The sequence below is a fragment of the Pyrus communis genome, chromosome 6 (assembly GCF_963583255.1).
Source record: "Pyrus communis chromosome 6, drPyrComm1.1, whole genome shotgun sequence".
NCBI classification, from domain to species: domain Eukaryota; kingdom Viridiplantae; phylum Streptophyta; class Magnoliopsida; order Rosales; family Rosaceae; genus Pyrus; species Pyrus communis.
In genome coordinates, this window is record NC_084808.1 from 29706750 (window position 1) to 29726805 (window position 20056).

General features: G+C 37.6%; 2 protein-coding genes and 1 pseudogene across 2 annotated transcripts; 2 read left to right on the forward strand and 1 right to left on the reverse strand.

Moving 5' to 3' along the window:
• Nucleotides 1-458: 458 nt before the first annotated feature.
• On the forward strand, nucleotides 459-3726 carry LOC137736410 (serine carboxypeptidase-like 34; annotated as a pseudogene).
• Nucleotides 3727-6925: 3199 nt separating this feature from the next.
• On the forward strand, nucleotides 6926-15236 carry LOC137737590 (serine carboxypeptidase-like 34). Its single transcript, XM_068477124.1, has 10 exons — nucleotides 6926-7103; nucleotides 8228-8338; nucleotides 8502-8597; nucleotides 8698-8790; nucleotides 8957-9033; nucleotides 13975-14269; nucleotides 14357-14516; nucleotides 14646-14738; nucleotides 14872-14977; nucleotides 15085-15236. Exons 1-10 carry the CDS (start codon nucleotides 6926-6928, stop codon nucleotides 15232-15234), a joined length of 1359 nt encoding a protein of 452 aa, XP_068333225.1. The 3' UTR covers nucleotides 15235-15236.
• A 419-nt stretch (nucleotides 15237-15655) lies between these two features.
• Nucleotides 15656-18680, reverse strand: LOC137737795 (porphobilinogen deaminase, chloroplastic-like). Its single transcript, XM_068477350.1, has 5 exons — nucleotides 18323-18680; nucleotides 17586-17991; nucleotides 16765-16971; nucleotides 16194-16371; nucleotides 15656-16061 (listed from the first exon to the last, which is right to left on the reverse strand). The coding sequence occupies exons 1-5, from the start codon at nucleotides 18583-18585 to the stop codon at nucleotides 15949-15951; spliced, it is 1167 nt and encodes a 388-aa protein (XP_068333451.1). The 5' UTR covers nucleotides 18586-18680; the 3' UTR covers nucleotides 15656-15948.
• Between the last annotated feature and the right edge of the window lie 1376 nt (nucleotides 18681-20056).

The following is a 20056-nucleotide window of genomic DNA, read 5'->3' on the forward strand; positions in this document are numbered from 1 at the left end:
AACTTGTACAGTTTGCTTGTTTGGATTCAACAACAGGTCTAAAGAGTAAAGACGACGACGTTAGGATCTATTCCATGTGTACCCACACTCACAAAACATCGTCCAACGATGAGGGTTGACGACGATCTTCAACCCTTTTACAACCATCATTCTTTAGTCGGGCCAAAATATCCCTTTTGGTCCTCTTGTTTCATATTTTGGAAGTCAGTGTATAACAATGCACACACTTACAACACTTTGATCCATGACTTTCCAACCATTTGAGAACCTGCTCTGTATTAATTTGTATGTATGTGATTAGATCTTGCCAATTCACCACGATGACAAAAATCATTATCTTCCTAAGTGGGGTTAGCCAAACATATTTCTCAATTCACAATTTGAAAAGAAAACAAAAAAACATATTTCCTAATTGTCATCCATCCATTCCGTTTCAGAGTTCAAACTTTTTCCCTTATCTTTAGTATAGCTTAGCTTAGCGGAGTAAAGTTACAATAAAAAAAAACTCCAGAAATCATATATCCATGCATTAATCTTAATTGCTAAGCTACAATTAGGATTAATGAGGCTCTTAACCTTTAATTTGTGCCTCTCACCTAACTTCGGTGTTTGTTGGAGTTGGGGTCATGTCTCTTCTTCCTCCTCGTGGGAACTGGTCCCAGAAACCAAGGCAGCTCAGGAGGCTGACCGAGTTGAAGCGCTGCCGGGCCAGCCTCCAGTGGAGTTCAAGCACTACTCAGGAGTCAGGATACGTGACAGTTGACGAGAGTCATGGCAGAGCTCTTTTATATTGGTTTTTTGAGGCTACACAAAAGCCCGCCCACAAACCACTCCTTTTATGGCTCAACGGAGGTGTGAGGATGAGAAGTTGAGCTACTCTTCTCTGCAGGTCCAGGATGTTCTTCCTTGGGTTCCGGGGAGGCCCAATAGCTTGGCCCATTTTTAGTGAAAGAGGGCCCGACAGTAAAATTCAATAACTACACTAGTGGCACCAAACGGGAATGGAATAGAAAGAAACGGAATCATATTCCTCCCGAAGCATTCCGGAGTTTACTAACATATAGAGAATGAAAAAGTAAATTGGACCCACTTAAAATCCGGAATAGAATTCCTTAATCTCCCGAAATTCAATTACCTACATGGAGATTGAATTCCCGGAGGAAGCCTTCTTTTGGAATCAAACGTTTTTACCCAAAATACCCTTGTACCTTTCACCAGTAGTGCACCCTCTCCTTTGTTTCTCCTCCGCTGACTCCTTACACCTTGACCACCACCACGACACCGAACTTACACATACCAGCAACAACACCAAAATTGATTCGACTCATCCGCCGAGTCGACCATTCAATCTCGTCCGTTCGCCACCACAGTGGGTTTTTGCTTTCTGTTTGTCCATAACCATCCACCACTGACCTATCTTCATCCACACACCGGCAACCCATTGTAGCACTTTCCCAACACAACCCACCTTATATATGACAATAAGATCTGGTAACAATTCTATCTTGTATTTTGTGTATGATTTGGTGAAGACAAAGGTCAAATTTGGTGGAATAGGGATTGGGCGTTAGGACTGTAGGGTGAATTAGGAAGTACTATGTGAGTTGATATTGGCGGAGGAGGTGCTTCGGTGGAAGAGCTGGTGAGATGCAGATGAAACAGAGGGTTGGCATCGATAGAAAGAGTTTGTGTGTGGTGGTGGCGGCCGCAGAACGAGGGCTGGTATCAGCCCAGAGAGAAACTGATGGCCCTTTTGTTCTGGCTGGCCCTGTTTTAGGGTGTTTCAATCCAAAAAAATTTATATATATTACCTGACACAAGGATACTTTAGTAATCACATTAATTTTCATTACGATTCATGTGAATTAGTAAACAGTTTAAATCATTCATATTCCGATTCCATAAAGTTTTAGTAAACAGTTTTAATAAGAATCTGATTCTGATTCCACGTCAATTCAATTCCCTTCCTTTTGATTATGGATTAGTAAACGCGCCATAGGAATAAAAGCACGTCATCTTGAATCTCCAGCTTTCTCAATTTCTAAACTAATATGGCTACAATTTGATGAAGGCATGCTATGCAGCTAGTTTTAAGTAATCCTCTGGCTAACCGGAAGATTGAAAATTAATACAGAATTACTAATTGTTGTCTTGTCTGATCTGGTTCTGTTCTGGTTTTTCGTTAAACATGAATGTACGTACTTGATCATCAGCTGCAAATTTATTATTTTTGGACGCACCGACTGGTGTGGTTTTCCTACTGGAATAATAGTTTGGAGGTCCATGGAGACAATATCACAGGTTTGTTTGTCATTTTGTCAGATATAATAATGAGACCATTTTATTTGAACCACATTATTACTAATTCATTATGAGATTAAGTTCACTTCTTTCTTAATGTAAATAATATCGATTGTTCAAAAAAAAAATATATATAATAATAATAAGACCATTTTATACGGAAAAGCCTTCTCTCTGTCTTTAATTTATAAACACCCCCCCCCACCCAAACAAAAAAAAAAACAAAAAAAAAGATTGCTGCTATGTATTAAAATCATTAATGTTGACTATTGCTACGTTTTAATTCTGCTTAATTACCTTTCATGCGTGCGTGCGAAAGTATGTTTTGTTTCCTCCCTAATGCCGCCATGCATGCAGCTCGGGATTCACACACATTCCTTCTAAAGTGGTTCAAGAGGTTTCCACAATACAAATCCAATGGGTTCTACATTGCAGGAGAAAGCTATGCAGGTACACAGTACACTACTATATCTATGTATTGCATATAAATATGAATTCTCAACTATTCCCTGTATCAGTTTTATACATACTAATATTAATCCTGAAGCACTACAAATACTTTCTCCATCCTTGAGATTTTTTTTCATTTTTTTTTTTTGGCATAAATTAATTAGTAATATGTTCTTAAGTATTCGATAAATAATATATAGGGCACTACGTCCCACAACTGGCAGAGGTTATATTCGATGAGAACAAGAAATCAACAAAGGATGACTATATAAACCTCAAGGGTTTGATGGTAATTAATTATCTCAATACATATATATACAGGCACGTCATCACAATGAAAAATATCACTTAAATCCTTAAGTTAGTGAATTATGAAAAATGCAGATTGGGAATGCCTTGTTGGACGATGAAACAGACACAACTGGGATGATTGACTATTCATGGGGACATGCCCTGATATCTGATGTTTTGTAAAAATCAATTAAGGCAAATTGTGATTTTAGCAAACAAAACTTAACCACAGAATGCTGGAACTACTAACTCAAGTACTACGATATTTACAGTCTCATCGACATAAATAGCATATACTCTCGGACTTGTCACCTCGATAGACCCTTCACCAAGTCGTCGTCATCGTCGTCGTCTGTAATGAATAATAAGCAGAAACTGCCACTCAAATTCGATTCTCGATTTGTATGTTAGTTAATGTTCCTTTATTTTCTTGTTTCACAATTCATATTCTAGTTTCACCGTGCAAAATGCAAGACAAGAATAAAGGAAAATTAATTAAGATTAATTTTTCTTTAATTTGCAATGGAGCAGGATATATTGCGGAGAATACCTGCAGGTAGTGGAGGAGGTTACGATCCGTGTACAATGACCTATGCAACAACATACTTCAATCGTCCAGATGTTCAAGAAACATTGCATGCAAACGTAACCAAAGTACCGTATTCATGGAGGAGTTGCAAGTAATTTCATTAAGATTATACTTTAATATACGTATATCAAAGAAAATTTGGAATGATCACTACTCATTTAGAATTAAGTTTGTTGATTATATTGCTCTATACATAATTAGTTTGCTATCAACATACCGACTGCTAACTTTTCTATCACGTACTAGTGCTAATGTAAGCAATGCATGGACGGACTGGGCTTTTTCAATTCTTCCAATTATCCAAAAACTTGTTGATGGAGATCTTTGTGTATGGATCTACAGGTATATTTACTTACTATGTAATTGCAATTCACTCTCTCGCTAGCTACTTAAAAACTAATTAAATAAACGAATAAGATAAAGACAATTAAATATGTAGAATGTATGCAACATAATCCCAAGATATAAAAGATGAAGACAACTAATTTAAGTTTTCGTGCAAATTCATTGTGTAATTTGGAATTTTAAGTGTATTTTTGCTTTATTTTCTTGTGAATAGTGGAGATGCAGATGGTAGGGTTCCGGTGACCTCAAAAAGGTATACATTGAACAAGCTTGGCCTAAACATCACTCAGGACTGGACCCCACGGTACAACCATAGAGAGGTAACAATTTTTTTTTTTTTTGACAAACCATAACATTAATGGCTTAAATTGTTAATTGTTAAGAGGAAGGGGATCAGTGGGCATTGAACCCGCACAAGAGCGCATAAATATAATTACTTTCCACTAATGTGGTAAAGCATCATTTACACCGTAGAGAGATGATTGGTTGTATCTTAAAATGCCAAAAATGTCAATAAAAGGAAGAAAAGGAAAGAAAAAAAACGTGTAAGATAAATAGATAAATAAATTGTGGGGTTTAGCTGAAATCAGTGTCTAAATTGAATGTCTAATTGTCTATAAAAGGATTGGATAAAAAAAGATCAAACCATTCAAAGGAAGGAATCTTAAGCTTTATAATTTTCACTTGCTTTCCTTGGAATATTCGTAGGTCTACCTACTTCGTATTTATTTTCTTTATTTGGTAAATTATACCTACAGTTAATCACAAGCGTTTGATAAAACAGAAAAATGAAAAGAAAAAAAAAAGAATAAAAAAGGTTAAATATTACTGGCGGCGGTAAAGTAAAATAGTATCAAACTTATGATCATTGGAGATTATATTGGGTTAATAACAATGATTTAGTAATAAGGAGGTAATGAATGTATGAATGCATGGTTTGTTAATTAGGCTGGACTGGAGGGTGGAGCATAGAGCATGAGGGGTTGACTTTCTTAACAGTGAGAGGCGCGAGCCATCAAGTTCCCACATTTTGGAGATATTTTTATTCGGAATGATGCACTATATGTTATTATACAAATAGTCGGATATGTGTGCTAAAAAGTTAATAACATAAAAAATAAAAATTCTCATCACTCATATTAAAACACATGATGTACCACTTGTATTCCCATCACAACTAAAAATTTCTTCACATTTTGCTCCCAGGCGTTCTCTCCAGCTCATCAGACACTTTTTGCCTAACCATAGGCTGCCATCTGTCGCATTTTGATATAAGCTCTGATCTGCTATTTCCTACATAAAAATACTATCGTTTTGTATCGTGTTCTTTTTATTCTTGGATTTGTACATTGCATGGACAGCCTTTTACTATTGGAATTAGGAGTCTTTTATATTGTCCAATTATTAAAAACTTCAGCTAGCCAATGCTAGTTTAATAGTGAGAATGAGATACATGTTAGTATGCCAATGCCATGCACAAATGTCAACTTATTACTTTGTCATCATTCAATTGGTGATGTGTATATATAATGGAGCAATTCAGATATAAGAATTATAATGGAACATGCATAAAGGAGTGATTGATGACATACTCAATAATCATTAAATGAAACTCCTAATGTACACTTCTAACATTAATATAAATAGAGAAATATAGTTTTCAAACCCGAGAAATTGAGATGATTCTTGTTTTTTTCCCTTTTGAAATTAAAGATAATCTTAATATGGCTTTTGAGCTTTTGGCTATTTGGATATTGCCATATTGCTACGTACATAATAGCTGTTAACTACATTGGTCAAGTACATACAAATATTAATGTATTCAACAAAAAATATATATACATATAACGTTAGCGTTTAGAAAATGAGGTTACAAGTCAAAGCAATTGACTGAGCCAAACACAAATCTCTCTGTTGTGATATACAAATATATTTCACAGATCAAATCAAGGAGAATATGGGTGTCAAATTTGATCCTTGTATTTATGACTAGCTTTTATATTTCGTGCATGTGTAAAATAAAGTACATCTTCGATGTGAAGGTGTATCTACGTCAATTCCCTTTAAAATATACATTATCTACATATACATGTTTAAACGTACGCTTTTAATAGTCCAAATTAAGAGTCCCTTTGGTTCAACTCTACGCAAGCAAGCAAACAAAAAATCAAATACAAAATGACAATTTATACCATATTTTACTAGTATATTGATGCATTTGGATACTACGTCCTCAAGGTTACATTACAATTTACATGTATGCTTCCAAAAGGAGATGGCCAGACAACTAGCAATTGAGAATAAACTTAAAAGAAGAAATAATTATAATAATAATAATAAGGAGAGTGGTTTGTGCACGTAATCTATTGATTCTTGATTTTGACCCTTGATTTGTTCAATTCAATAATTACATTACAATTTACATATATTACTTTTAAATAGAAGATGTAGAAAAAAATAACGTGTAAAAAATCATTTCCCTAATAATAATAATAATAATAGAAAATTATTATTGATTCTCTAGAAACTAGCAAGATGAAACCATATCAATAGCAACGATAAGAAAAACTAGCATTCTTATGTGTCTTTGGACCACTCGGACTTACTATATAAACCGCACGCTTAGAAGATCAGGGTCTCATTCTATATATGAACGAATGATCTGTCTTGGATTTGGACTAGTCCGACTGTTACGACTACTACTAGCTAGTCTACTAGCTACTTGTGCTGTTGACGTGCCTCATAAATAGGATTTCTCTGTTGATAATAATAATTAGATAGATAGAGAGAGAGAGAGAGAGAGAAGAAAGTCTCAGTCCCAAGTTCCTAACTTTAATGGCTTTTTTTTCTTCGTTTCCCTTGAATATTATTCTTCTTTATTTGCTTGCTTTTACCATATGTTGTGCGACTCGAACCCTAGGCGCTAGACTGCATCAGCATCATGATCATATGAGACAGCAAAAGGCAGACCAGGTGACTGGACTCCCCGGCCAGCCTCCAGTGAGCTTCAAGCATTACGCCGGATATGTTACCGTCAACCAGACTCACGGAAGAGCACTCTTCTATTGGTTCTTTGAAGCCATCAACAACCCTCAAGATAAACCCCTCCTCCTTTGGCTTAATGGAGGTACGTGACTTCGTCATTTCCACACCACTCTTTCTTACTGTAGTAAACACACAATTCCCCGTTAAACAACTTTTCTAATTATTCTTCAAAAATTCATGCACAAATTTCCTTTTTTTTTTTGGTGGAGAATTTTCACTCAAAATAATTTCGTATACATTATATTCTCATAATCACCTAGTTTATTAGTTTTTAAGGTAAATTTTATTCGTTTCTTGCCATTTATCACTAGAAATTACCCCAAATATAGTCTCACTACCTGTTGTGAAAAAAATATCCAACCTGTCGCAATCATATATTCATCTTTTTGTTGTGCATTCGCCATCGATTCTTTCCCTGTCATCATTTTTTTCTTATTTTCCATAGTCATATATAATATAATTGTGAGCTTAATTATGTTTTTGTTTCATACAGATAGGTTCAATTAGAAGGAGACTTTCAAATTAATAAATTCCTCTAAACCGCATTTGAAAATCAGGATACCATGCATGCAAATGAAAAGAATAATATGTGTACAGGCGCGCGTTTAATTTCCATATCCTCATCGGACTATCGGAGGAGCTGTCAGACCCTACAATGATGGATTAATTCCCAACTCCTTTTCCTTATAAAGTTTAAAGTTTCTACCGCAAGTATGATTATCATTGCTCCGAACCTGACTTTGTCTCTGGCTTCATTTACCTAATAGAGATGCCCTCGATTTTTCATTTAAAAATATTTAAAATAAAATAAAAATTGAAAAGAATGGAGCTGTGTCTGTGTGTGTGTATATATATATATATAGTGGTATTCTGTCTAGTTTTACCTATTTGATAGTATCTGCAATTGCATCACAGATTCATTCATAAAGATAGAAATTTTCTCTTTATACGCGCCGAGTAGAGTAGGCAATGGCCCATTCGGTTCTGTTTCGCTTTCTAGCCATGTCACATGTGCATTATTCTTTCGTCGTTTGATAGATTTGATAGAAAATGAATAAATTCGCTGAAAATTCTAATATAAACGAGGTAAATGAACGGCTTTGGTTGCATACTATTTGCTCCGGTATGTACACAACTACGCTAAACTGTCTATCTAGTCTTGAGAAATTAAATTAATTCAAAATAAAAATCCTGATGTGGATGCAGGGCCTGGATGTTCATCAATTGGATACGGAGCAATGGAGGAGTTAGGCCCTTTCTTCCCTCAAAATGACACCAAACCCAAGCTCAAGTTCAACCCTTACACCTGGAACAATGGTAATTTAATTGCTTGCCAACTTAACTGCAACTTTCTAATGAAAAAGACATTGTTACATTTAGATTTATGGGACACATAATTTAATTTTCTCATTGAGTTGATTGTTTTCTTATATGAATAATTAATCGTGCACGAGTAATGTTGTCTGTAATTCATTTTCAGCTGCCAATCTGTTGTTTTTGGAGTCTCCTGTTGGAGTCGGATTTTCTTACACCAATACTAGTCAAGATATTTGGGAACTTGGCGATACAATTACCGGTATCTGATTAGATTAACACGACTGTCTATCAATTTTTCATTTCTTATGAATCTGCAAGTTATACGACTCAGCCATTTTGTTTCTTAAAATGCCTGCTAGCTGAGGATTCCTACAATTTTATCATCAACTGGTTTCAACGGTTTCCACAGTACAAGTCCCATGACTTCTACATTTCTGGAGAGAGCTACGCAGGTACTTAATATATACATAGGCTTTATATATACGTATATAACCATATATACACATATATATATATATATGCGTGTGTGTGTGTGTGTGTATTATAGAAATATATCATGCATGCGGCTTTGATTAACTATATATCTTATTCTTCTGTATGTCCATGTGCATTTTACAGGGCATTATGTTCCACAGCTTTCTGAGCTCCTTTTTGACAGATCCAAGGAGAATCGTATCAACTTCAAGGGATTCATGGTCATCATTTTTTATCTAGCTACTTTGTTGAAAATAATGAATTCCTTGATTTAAGGAATGTTTTATTCCTTGTTTTATTCCATGTTTTACTCCTTGTTTTACTCCTTGTTTTACTCCTTGTTTTATTCCTTGTTTTAAGGGGAATGTTTTTTTGTTTTTTCTTAGTCTCCTTCCTCATATATATCCGAACCATTGTACATTGCAAATATGAAATATACATAACAAATTAAAGCTATAATTTCTATATGGTATCAGAGCAGGTTCATTTGTAACCTGTCTCTGCCATTCTTGCTGCTGCGAATTTTTCTTTCTTTCAAGGTCTAAGTCATGACTGAAGAAAGTTCTGTCAACCATGATAAGGAAACCCGGCACAATCTCTCTCCAAACTCCTCAGACGTTGAGGTTAACACCAATCAACGTTTATGTTCAGTTCTCTTGAACGAGTTCAATTATCTTCCTTGGTCTCGAGCTGTTTCCCTAGCTCTCGGAGGCAAAGGGAAGCTAGGGTTTGTAAATGGAAGCGTGGAAGCTCCAGATCGTTCTTCCTCTACATACAATGCATGGCTCTGCAAAGATCAACTTGTCATGTCCTTGCTGCTCAACACCATGGAGAAACATGTTGCTGAAATTTTTAGCTACTCCAATTCCGCCCATGATCTTTGGAAAGCTTTGCAGGATATGTATGGAAATCAAAACAACTATGCACGGGTCTTCCAATTAAAGAAGGACATTGCCAGTGCTCAACAAGAAGGGAAAGCATTTGTTCAACACCTTGGGAGTCTCAAAGCCATGTGGAATGAGTTGGATGTATATCTCCCTCATACCACAGATCCTACCATTCTCCTAAAACGAGCTGAGGAAGACAAAATTTATCAGCTGTTAGGGAGTATGAGTTCTGAGTACGAGGACCTAAGGAGTCACATCTTGATGAGTCAAGACCTGCCTACCTTCAACAATGTTTGTGCAACTATCCAACGAGAAGAAGCAAGGAAGAAGGTTATGAATGTTGATCCCAATCCTAGATTAACGGAGACTCGGGCATATGCATCAAATTACAAGAACTCAGAAGCCAAGGTATACAAGGGAAGAAACACACATCTAAAATGCAAATATTGCAATGGTGTTGGTCATGAGGAAGACAAGTGTTGGGAACTTCATCCTGAACTCAAGCCTAAGTTCAGCAAAGATGGAAGGATGATACCAAGGTCCTCACAACAATTTCAACCTCATTTCAAGGCAAAACTTGCTAATGCTCACGCTCCTACTATCTCACAAGGATCCATGGAGTTCACTGCCAATCCATTGTCATTGATCAATGAATTTGCAGCTTACCTACAAAGTAAGGGACACGGAGGAGGCACACATGGTCAAGGCAATGAAGAGGGTAGTCACACAGCTATGTTGGGACAATTTGCCGGATTTCTTGCTGGAAATGAGAAAGTTCCAAAAGGAGAAGCATCAGGTATACTCAAAGCCTTTACTACTGCCCTATTAACTAGTACTGAAACTGATTGTTGGATAATTGATTCAGGCGCCACAGATCATATGACAAACAAAGTTACAAATTTACATCATTTTAAAAAATTTTCAAGCCCCTCACATGTGTCTGTTGCAAATGGAAAAAATGTCTTAGTTTTGGGAAAAGGAGAAATAAACTTACTCTCTCAAAAAACACCTTCCACTGCCCTCTATGTACCAACCTTTCCCTTCCAACTTTTGTCAATTGGAAAGATCACCAACACCCTAAACTGCCGTGCTATTTTCTCACCAAATAAAGTGATGTTTCAGGATGTTCTCACCATGAAGATGATTGGTGAAGGGGTCTTCATAAATGGACTTTACTACCTGTGCAAGAATGCATGTTTCACTCAGGCTCTTCAAGCTCAATCAAAGTCCATAGATGAAAATCAACTTTGGCATAGGAGATTAGCTCACCCCTCTGAACTTGTCTTGTCGAAACTGTTTCCAATTTTTTGTAACCCTTATCCTACTTGTGATACTTGTCAATTTTCTAAGTTTACTAGGCTACCTTTTGGTAATTCAATGTCTAGGACAAGTAAACCTTTTGAAATGGTACACACCGATGTATGGGGACCTGCAACTGAATCAATGGAAGGTTTTAAATATTTTGTTCTATTTGTTGATGATTTCTCTCGAACAAGTTTTCTATATCTTATGAAATCAAAAAGTGAAGTCCCTACCATTTTCAAAGACTTTCACATGCATGTTAAAACGCAATTTCAATCAAACATTAAGGTTTTAAGGTCAGATAATGGCACTGAATTTCTATCCAACAACATGCTTCAATACATAAGTTCTCAGGGTATCATACATCAAACCAGCTGTGTGGGGACTCCACAACAAAATGGAGTAGCCGAGAGGAAAAATAGAGATCTCTTGGAAAAAACTCGTGCTCTCATGATTCACATGCACGTTCCAAAGAAATTTTGGTCGTTTGCCATTCTTACTGCCACTTATCTCATCAATCGACTTCCAAGTCGTGTGCTAGGGTTTAAATCTCCATATGAAGTTCTTAAGGGGAGGAAAATAGATTTGACACATCTCAAGGTGTTTGGTTGTGTATGTTTTGTTCACATCCAAACCTTGAACCGTGACAAACTAGATGCCAGGGCAACCAAGTGTGTGTTTATGGGATACTCGACCACTCAAAAGGGATACAAGTGCTTCAATCCAGTCACTAAGAAGTGCACAGTTTCAAGAGATGTGAAGTTCGAAGAAGACTATCCCTATTTTACAAGTCAGGGGGAGGATTTAGTTGACATGTTCCCACTCCCTCAAAACTTTAATTATCCGATGTTGGAAAATAGATCAGTCATTGTAAGTCCAGATTGTGAAGAAGTTCAAACTGACCAAATTACTGCCAGTGAGAGTGAAGACGAGTTCTACTCTGATCATTCTCCGCCCTCTACAGAGTCTCAGGTGATTAAAAGAAATCCTCCTCGAATCAGAAAACCTCCAGTCAGGTTGCAGGACTATGTTACATATGCCTCACGACATCCAATCAATGAATGTATCAGCTTTAGTAAGTTCTCAACATCTCATGCTACATTTCTCAGTGAAATTGATAAGCACTATGAACCAAGAAGCTTTCAAGAAGCATTTCTTCTCCCACAATGGAACCAAGCCATGAAAGAAGAGCTTCGTGCACTGGAAGAGAATTGCACCTGGAGCCTAGTTCACCTACCACCAGGAAAGAAGGCTGTTGGAAGTCGTTGGATTTACAAGACTAAATTCAAAGCTGATGGATCTATCGAGAGACACAAGGCTAGACTTGTTGCTCGAGGTTTCACCCAAACCTTTGGTGTAGATTATAAGGAAACATTTGCACCGGTGGCCAAGATGAACTCAATCAGGGTTTTACTGTCAGTTGCAATCAATTGTGGGTGGTCACTCTACCAAATGGACGTGAAGAATGCTTTCCTTCACGGCGAGCTGCAGGAAGAAGTGTATATGCAACCTCCTCCAGGCTATGATGGTATTAAAGGCAACATGGTTTGTAAATTGCACAAGGCAATATACGGATTGAAACAATCACCAAGAGCTTGGTATGCCAAGCTCAGTTCTGTTCTGGAAAAGGCTGGATTCATGCGAAGTAATGCTGATTCTTCGCTATTTGTAAGAACTGGCACCAGGGGGAAGTTGGTGGTCCTCATCTATGTTGATGATCTTATCATCACTGGAGATAATACTGTGGAGATTGAGGCACTAAAACTCTCACTACATCAAGTTTTCGCTATCAAAGATTTGGGAAGGTTAAAGTATTTTTTGGGGATCGAAATGGCAACATCTTCAAAAGGACTGTTTCTACATCAACGGAAATATGTATTGGACCTCCTTCAAGAAGCAAAAATGCTTGACTGCAAGCCTGCTATCACTCCCGTTGATTGTAAACTGAAGCTCAGCATAGATGGAGAAGCCATGCATGATGTAAGCTACTATCAACGATTAGTAGGCAAGCTCATATACCTTACTATCACTCGTCCAGATATCACATATGCAGTGAGCTTGGCTAGTCAGTTCATGCACTCTCCCACTGTTGATCACCTTAACCTTGTTAAGAGAATCCTTCGTTATCTTAAGGGTTCAATTGGGCAAGGAATTACAATGCATAACAATCAGTCCACTGTCATTAGTGGCTACACAGATGCAGACTGGGCAGGTAATGCAATTGATAGGAAATCAATCACAGGCTATTGTACATTTGTTGGTGGAAACCTTGTCACATGGAAGAGTAAGAAGCAACAGGTAATTGCTCGTTCCAGCGCAGAGGCTGAGTATCGAGCCATGGCAGCCACTGCTTGTGAACTCATTTGGCTTAAAGGGCTTCTTTCAGACTTAGGGTTTCCTAGTTCTACCCCTATGACGCTTATGTGTGATAATCAGGCAGCCATGCACATTGCTGCCAATCCTGTGTTCCATGAAAGAACCAAACATATTGAAGTGGATTGTCATTTCATCAGAGCTCAAGTTCAAACGCAAATCATCCGGACCATGTTCACACGAAGCCATGATCAACTAGCAGATCTTTTTACAAAGGCACTAGCATCATCTCAGTTTCATCGGTTATTGGGCAAGCTTGGCTCAGTGAACCTCCTCGATCCAGCTTGAGGGGGAGTGTTGAAAATAATGAATTCCTTGATTTAAGGAATGTTTTATTCCTTGTTTTATTCCATGTTTTACTCCTTGTTTTACTCCTTGTTTTACTCCTTGTTTTATTCCTTGTTTTAAGGGGAATGTTTTTTTGTTTTTTCTTAGTCTCCTTCCTCATATATATCCGAACCATTGTACATTGCAAATATGAAATATACATAACAAATTAAAGCTATAATTTCTATATACTTATTGCTCATCATACAAATATCTTTCTTCGTTGCTCGATTTTATGCGTCCCATTCACGAACTAGCTATGCGCTGATGCAGATTGGTAACGCAGCAATAGATGATGAAACAGAGCAGAAGGGATTGATTGATTATGCGTGGGATCATGCTGTGATCTCCGATCGCTTGTACCTTGATATTCAGAAGGAATGCGACTTCAGCCAACAAAACATATCAGAACAGTGCAACAAGCTGCTAGATGAGTACTTTGATGTCTACGATATCATAGACATGTACAGCTTGTACACCCCTACGTGCCTCAGCAACGCTAGCAGCAGCACCAACAGACAATCCCGTACGATTCAAGGCGCTCCCACTCTGTTTTCCAGAGCCGTAAGTAGTTCCCACTAATTATATTTATTCATTATGTTACCATGCCAAACAAAAAACAAAACAAAAAATAAAATAATTAGAGGAAATAAAGTTGACTACAAATTTGTGGCGCAGGACGTACGGCAAAAGAGACCTGCAGGATATGACCCTTGTACATCAGATTACAGTTATGTGTATTTGAACAGGCCTGACGTTCAAAAAGCACTTCATGCCAATGTAACAAAAATCTCCTATCCATGGTCTCACTGCAAGTACCACCTCTAACCTACTATATATTGATTCACCAGATTAATTAACTAATGATGCAAGAACTAAGTGGTCATATGTGTTTATATATATGAATGTGATTACTCATCAGAATATATATCATCCAAATGCAGCGATAACATCACGTTCTGGAAGGATGCACCACCATCAATTCTTCCTGTAATTGGAAAGCTTGTGGCTGGGGGTCTCCGGGTTTGGATTTATAGGTACTTGAATAAATGATTCATCATTCATGAACTAAGGAAAAGCTAATTACCAAATCTTTCAATGATTGAAGTTCTGCGATCATGAATAGTACATCATTAACTGTATAGAACTGCTATCTGGCATGATATGCAGCGGGGATACTGATGGGAGAGTTCCGGTAACATCAACTAGATACGCATTGAAAAAGCTCAGGTTGAAGATTAATGAAGATTGGACTCCTTGGTACAACAAGCAGCAGGTACTCCCGAGTATCTTCTTAGCATTTATCGTATTTTGTTGGTTTGATTTGCTTCGGTTGACATCCTGTTTTTAATTAATTAATTAACTGTAATTTTGATATGATAGGTTGGCGGGTGGAGAGTTGCGTACGACGGGCTTATGTTTGTGACAATTAGAGGCGCAGGCCATGAAGTTCCGGTTTTTGCACCAAGGCAGTCGCTCCTCCTGGTTGAACACTTCTTGGCTAATCGGAAACTCCCTTCGAAACCTTCCTAGCATTCCTTATCTTCTTCTTCTTCTTCTTCTTGATGTCAATAAGTAAACGATTCTTTGGAAGCTTGGTTAGCCTCTGCCAGCAATCATACTAGTCAGATTTCCTAGTCTTAATTGGTGGAATCCTTCAAACTTTGAAGCAGTTGCGTGAAACGAATCTGCAATACCTGTGCATACATTTAGTGGGGAACAGGACCCGTGTAACTGTAAGTTCACCATAAACAAAAGTAGCCGTCCAGATGCAGGATTAGGAGTCGCCATTTTTTCTACAGTTAGTTTTCGTTTATTTGCATCCCTGAGCAGGCAGCCACCATAAACGAAAACTAACTGTAGGACATAGAAAACTACCAACCATTTCCAATCACGTGTGATCTACAGCCATGAGAGAGAGAGAGAGAGAGAGAGAGAGAGAGAGAGAGAGAGAGAGTCACAAAATTTTGGCAATTAAATGAACTCAGACAACAATCAAGCTAATAAGCCTATAGTGTGACCGATTTATCTTCTAAATGCTAATATACAATCAATGAAACAACTATCCTAAAAAATGTAACAGACGCTCTTTCTAGCAACAAAATCAGAGTAAAACAAATATTAATATTACAACAGACAGCTCAAAGGATGATAAATAAACAAATTGGTTGCAACCACCAAAATTTGCACGAGGAGGGAGGAAGGCTGCATTGACTTCCGCAGCTTTCTCTATTAGCAAGTCTCGTGTTAAATACCAAAAAAACCTGGACCTGCACGTGAAAGAAGTTCCTGGCCTGCATCCTTACCCATGTCGATCATATCTTGAAAAGCATACGGGCCTTTCCTAGAAGTTTCAAGTACTGAAAACAGACAGAAGGAAAGCATCATTAGTGCCAAAAATTAATTTCTTTTCTTTCCTTTTTAAGTTTACGGTGGAGAACAAGGAAATAAAACTGAATGAATGTTCCTTAAGTGTATGAACACAAGCATACCACGGGTTCCATCAGGGGAAGCCACCAACCCTTTGAATATGCAATTACCATCCTCATCTTTGCTAGCATATCCAGCAATAGGAGTTCGACAAGACCCATCCAGGGTCAGAAGGAACGACCTCTCGCATGCAACTGCTAGTCTTGTTTCCTCATGATTCAAGGACGCTATGTAATTAGCCTGCAAGGAATAGACGTACCAAAAATTTAATAATATTTTGGAGAGGCAAAGCAGAGCTTAGCAGTTAGGAGGCAACAATTTCTGCATTAATATTGCAAAAGGTTTTCGTACTAACCCAGAAATAATGTGTGTGTGTGCATTCACAAATATGGATCGAAAGATTCAATTCTTTGCATAAATTTTATTGATACATGATTTTCTAGCTACTACTTGCTCTCACACTAAAACAGCTTAGAGTTGCTTCCCTTTAGCTATTAAGAACACTTCCTGCTAAATACCCAAGTGTGTGTTCATGGGGCCAATTCAACGAAAGTACTTTACTCAACTAGTGCAAAAGTACAACATCATTCAATCTGTTAGCTAGAGAATGGAAATGTAAAGATTTATACACACCATTTTATCGTCATTGGTTCGGCAGGCTATTCCAATTGCCCCTTGGGCAACTGCTGGAAGCATTTCATCCAGTGAAAGAATTGAAGTTACATTTTCTGTCATATCTAAGCGTTTGAGTCCAGCTAATGCTAATAAGGTTGCTTCGACCACCTTTTCATTAAGCTTTTTCAGCCGTGTCTGGACATTACCCCGAAAATTCTCCTGCACCTGCAAAATGAAATTAACCACAACGTGAATAAAAACTAAAAAGCAACAGGAGAAACGTCAGCAACCTAAGAAATGGCATGCACTAGTGCTAGGGAGAGAAGTGCAAACACACAGGGATAGAGAATTATAAATAGGAAATAAGAAAAGAGTCATGCTTCAATCGTATTCAGGAAGGAAGGGGGCAGCTGCATCACCCTATTAATTATTCCTGACAAGCCACAATCAAAGGGCATGCATGTCATGGATCTGAACATCTAGCTCCACTTCAAATCCATCCTAAACATTTTCTCATTAAGGCAATTGGCTAGGAAGGAACTAAAGTCACCATCACTTAGCATTTTCATTCAGATAACGAACATATACAACGGACCTTCAACCCAACCCTACTTCACGCCAACACACACACACACAACCCCTTCTTAGGACAAGATTTTTTCACCAGGATACAATAGAATGAAGTAAATGGACCAATGGATATCCATTCAATGACCCAGGCAAAATACAAGCCCCGTGACTTTCAAAATCAAACACATAGCTAGCATACAATCTTCTCGACATGGTATAAGCAGAAGTCAGAGATGCACGTGACACCAAAGAATAATATGGTAGCTTACATTGAGTGTTGGAAATCTATGGAGTATCTGTGACTTTCTTCTAAGTGAAGCAGTACCAACAGTGCTTCCAGCTGGCAAATCTGCAAGAGAAGATGCAGTTAAAGATATAAATGCATCTCGGACATCCTCTCGCGGAAGGTTGCAAGGAAGAATTGTCTCCTCGGGTAAGTAGGTAGGCACGTCTTTCATTGAGTGGACAGCAATGTCAACATCGCCATTGATGAGTGCCTCATCTATTTCCTTGGTGAACAAACCCTTCCCGCCAATGTCTGCAAGGGGCTGGCTCAGTATTTTATCACCCGTAGTTTTTATGATAACAATCTGAATTGCGCCCTCTTCAGCTAGCTCGGTGTGCAATGCCATGAGTTTCTCTCTTGTCTCGTAAGCCTGAGCAAGTGCTAATGGGCTATCCTATATCCAGAAAGAGTATCAATAACTCACGAAAAAAGACATAAAATACAAGATTTGACAAGAAATCCATCATTATAACTTATTTAGTCAAAGTTTGAAAGATTATAAATATACAATCAAAATCACATCATTTGTCCTAAGAAAAATCTTCAGAAAGTTTTTAAATTTGAAGTAATATCACCGGTTGTTGGCACAATTGAGCATATTTAAATCTAGAAATCTACAGATAACAGGGATAGTTGGAGTAATTGAGCTAAAATCAGATTACACTTTCAAATAGGAGGAAACCCAGAAGTAAACACTGGGGAAAAACATAAAAAATGTACCTTCCTCGGGTGCCAATTTTGATTAGGGCTAGTTTGGACTTCTGGGTCTGTTGCTCAACAGCGATGGAGGCCCTTGGGAGCCCAATTAGACTGTGTTTTCTGATAGAGTTGGGAAAAGCTCGAGGCTTGAGGGAGGGCATGGACAAGTGGAGTACTGAGACGGTGCCAAGTCGTGCTGCGAAGTTGATTGAAGAGCATGAAGGAAGCGCCTGCTTGGTCAAAAGAGAAGAGGAGCAGGAAGGAGAAGAACAAAAAGCATCCATTGCACTTGCAGATTGAGAGAGAGAAGAAGGAGCTTGGGATTGGAAAGTGTTGGAGTTCGAAGGGATTGTCTGAGGATGGATGTTGGATAGGATAATTTAGGTCTTATCGTCCGGTTCCTTATCAACTTCGCATGATTGCCCTCAGCTAAGTCCAACTCCTGCCTTGCCACGTCGGTTTTATTTTCACTTTTTGGAACCCGAGCCGGCCCCGCTTTTACGCAAACCAGATTTGGATCGTTTTTCCTGGAACAGGATCCACTCTGAGTAAATTATATGAAGAGTTGAAATTTGATCCAACGGTTATAATTATTATAATTTTTAAAAGAATCTCTATTTATAATTATTGAATCAAATTTTAACGATTCAGATATTTTACTTAGGAAACTTAACCTCCTAAACTCATGAGGGGATCCGGTTCCTTTTTCCTCTTGGACTTCCAATTTTGAATCTAACTTGTGCATAACTGTGGCTCATGTTGCCATAGTTTATAACTTTAAATGCAATTTTTTTTTTCATCTAGTAAAAGCAATATTTGGAATATGCAACTTTTTTTTCTAAATATGTTACAGGTTCCTAATTATATACTAAGGTCTTTTCAATAAAAAATTTCACTCAGACTGTTATTTCGACATGTTTTTTACTTTAATTTATTGAACTCGAATTTACTTTCTTCCGTTGGGTTTTCAAAAGTATATTTACTTTAGTTTAAGGGTAATAAACAAATGATGACTGAACCTTTTAAAAATGTGTTAACTTAAAGTGAAAAGGGCTTATCAAATTAAATATAGTGCAGGCACAACCTTGATCACATTAGCTAGAGAGAATGTACTTCTATTTTGAGAAAGATTTCGAAATACCGGACCCTCAAACAAAGTTTATCAAATTGAATGTAGTGCAAACATGACCTTAATTATATTGGCTAGAGCAAATGTATTCCTTTTATGAACACTAGTTTGAATCTCAATTTCAATAGGGCAATCCAGCCATTGCATCATGTATAGAAAAATGGATAAAATCTAATGCGTCAATTGCTTATTTTAAAAAATAAATTATGTAGTTAATCTCTTAAAAAGTAGTCACTCATAAGAAACAAATTAGCAATTTCACTAAATTAAATATACACGGTTAAATATGACATGTAGTAGAGGGCACATTGCAATTTCCACCAAATTAGTTTTTTATTAAAAGAAAAAAGGTGACAGGTCCAGATCCTTCTGGAGGCTTCCACAATCCTAACCAGTCACAAGCATTGATAGGGCCATGGGCATTCTCCTGCGAATAATTATGAAATAAGGAATTTAGACGTGAGGCTGATAGTGATCGACCAACAATAACAATGTCGTACTTGCTACCGCACCTGCATTCAGGGTGGCCCGTCGACCAGGCCATTCTTGCCGAGGAAGAGCGTGTCGTCATCATCCGATTCGGCCATGACTGGGACGACACTTGCATGCAGGTAATTCTTTCCCTT

Bases quoted from the DNA above. Each gene is read 5' to 3' on its own strand.
- LOC137737795 (XM_068477350.1), bottom strand. From the start codon at position 18,585: ATGGATGCTTTTTGTTCTTCTCCTTCCTGCTCCTCTTCTCTTTTGACC. The intron at 16,972-17,585 runs GTAAGCTACCAT...TTCATTTTGCAG, and splicing joins ATAGATTTCCAACACTCAAT to GTGCAGGAGAATTTTCGGGG. The intron at 16,372-16,764 runs GTGTGTATAAAT...TATTCCTTGCAG, and splicing joins GAACCAATGACGATAAAATG to GCTAATTACATAGCGTCCTT.
- LOC137737590 (XM_068477124.1), top strand. From the start codon at position 6,926: ATGAGACAGCAAAAGGCAGACCAGGTGACTGGACTCCCCGGCCAGCCT. The intron at 8,598-8,697 runs GTATCTGATTAG...AATGCCTGCTAG, and splicing joins ACTTGGCGATACAATTACCG to CTGAGGATTCCTACAATTTT. The intron at 9,034-13,974 runs GTCATCATTTTT...GCGCTGATGCAG, and splicing joins TCAACTTCAAGGGATTCATG to ATTGGTAACGCAGCAATAGA.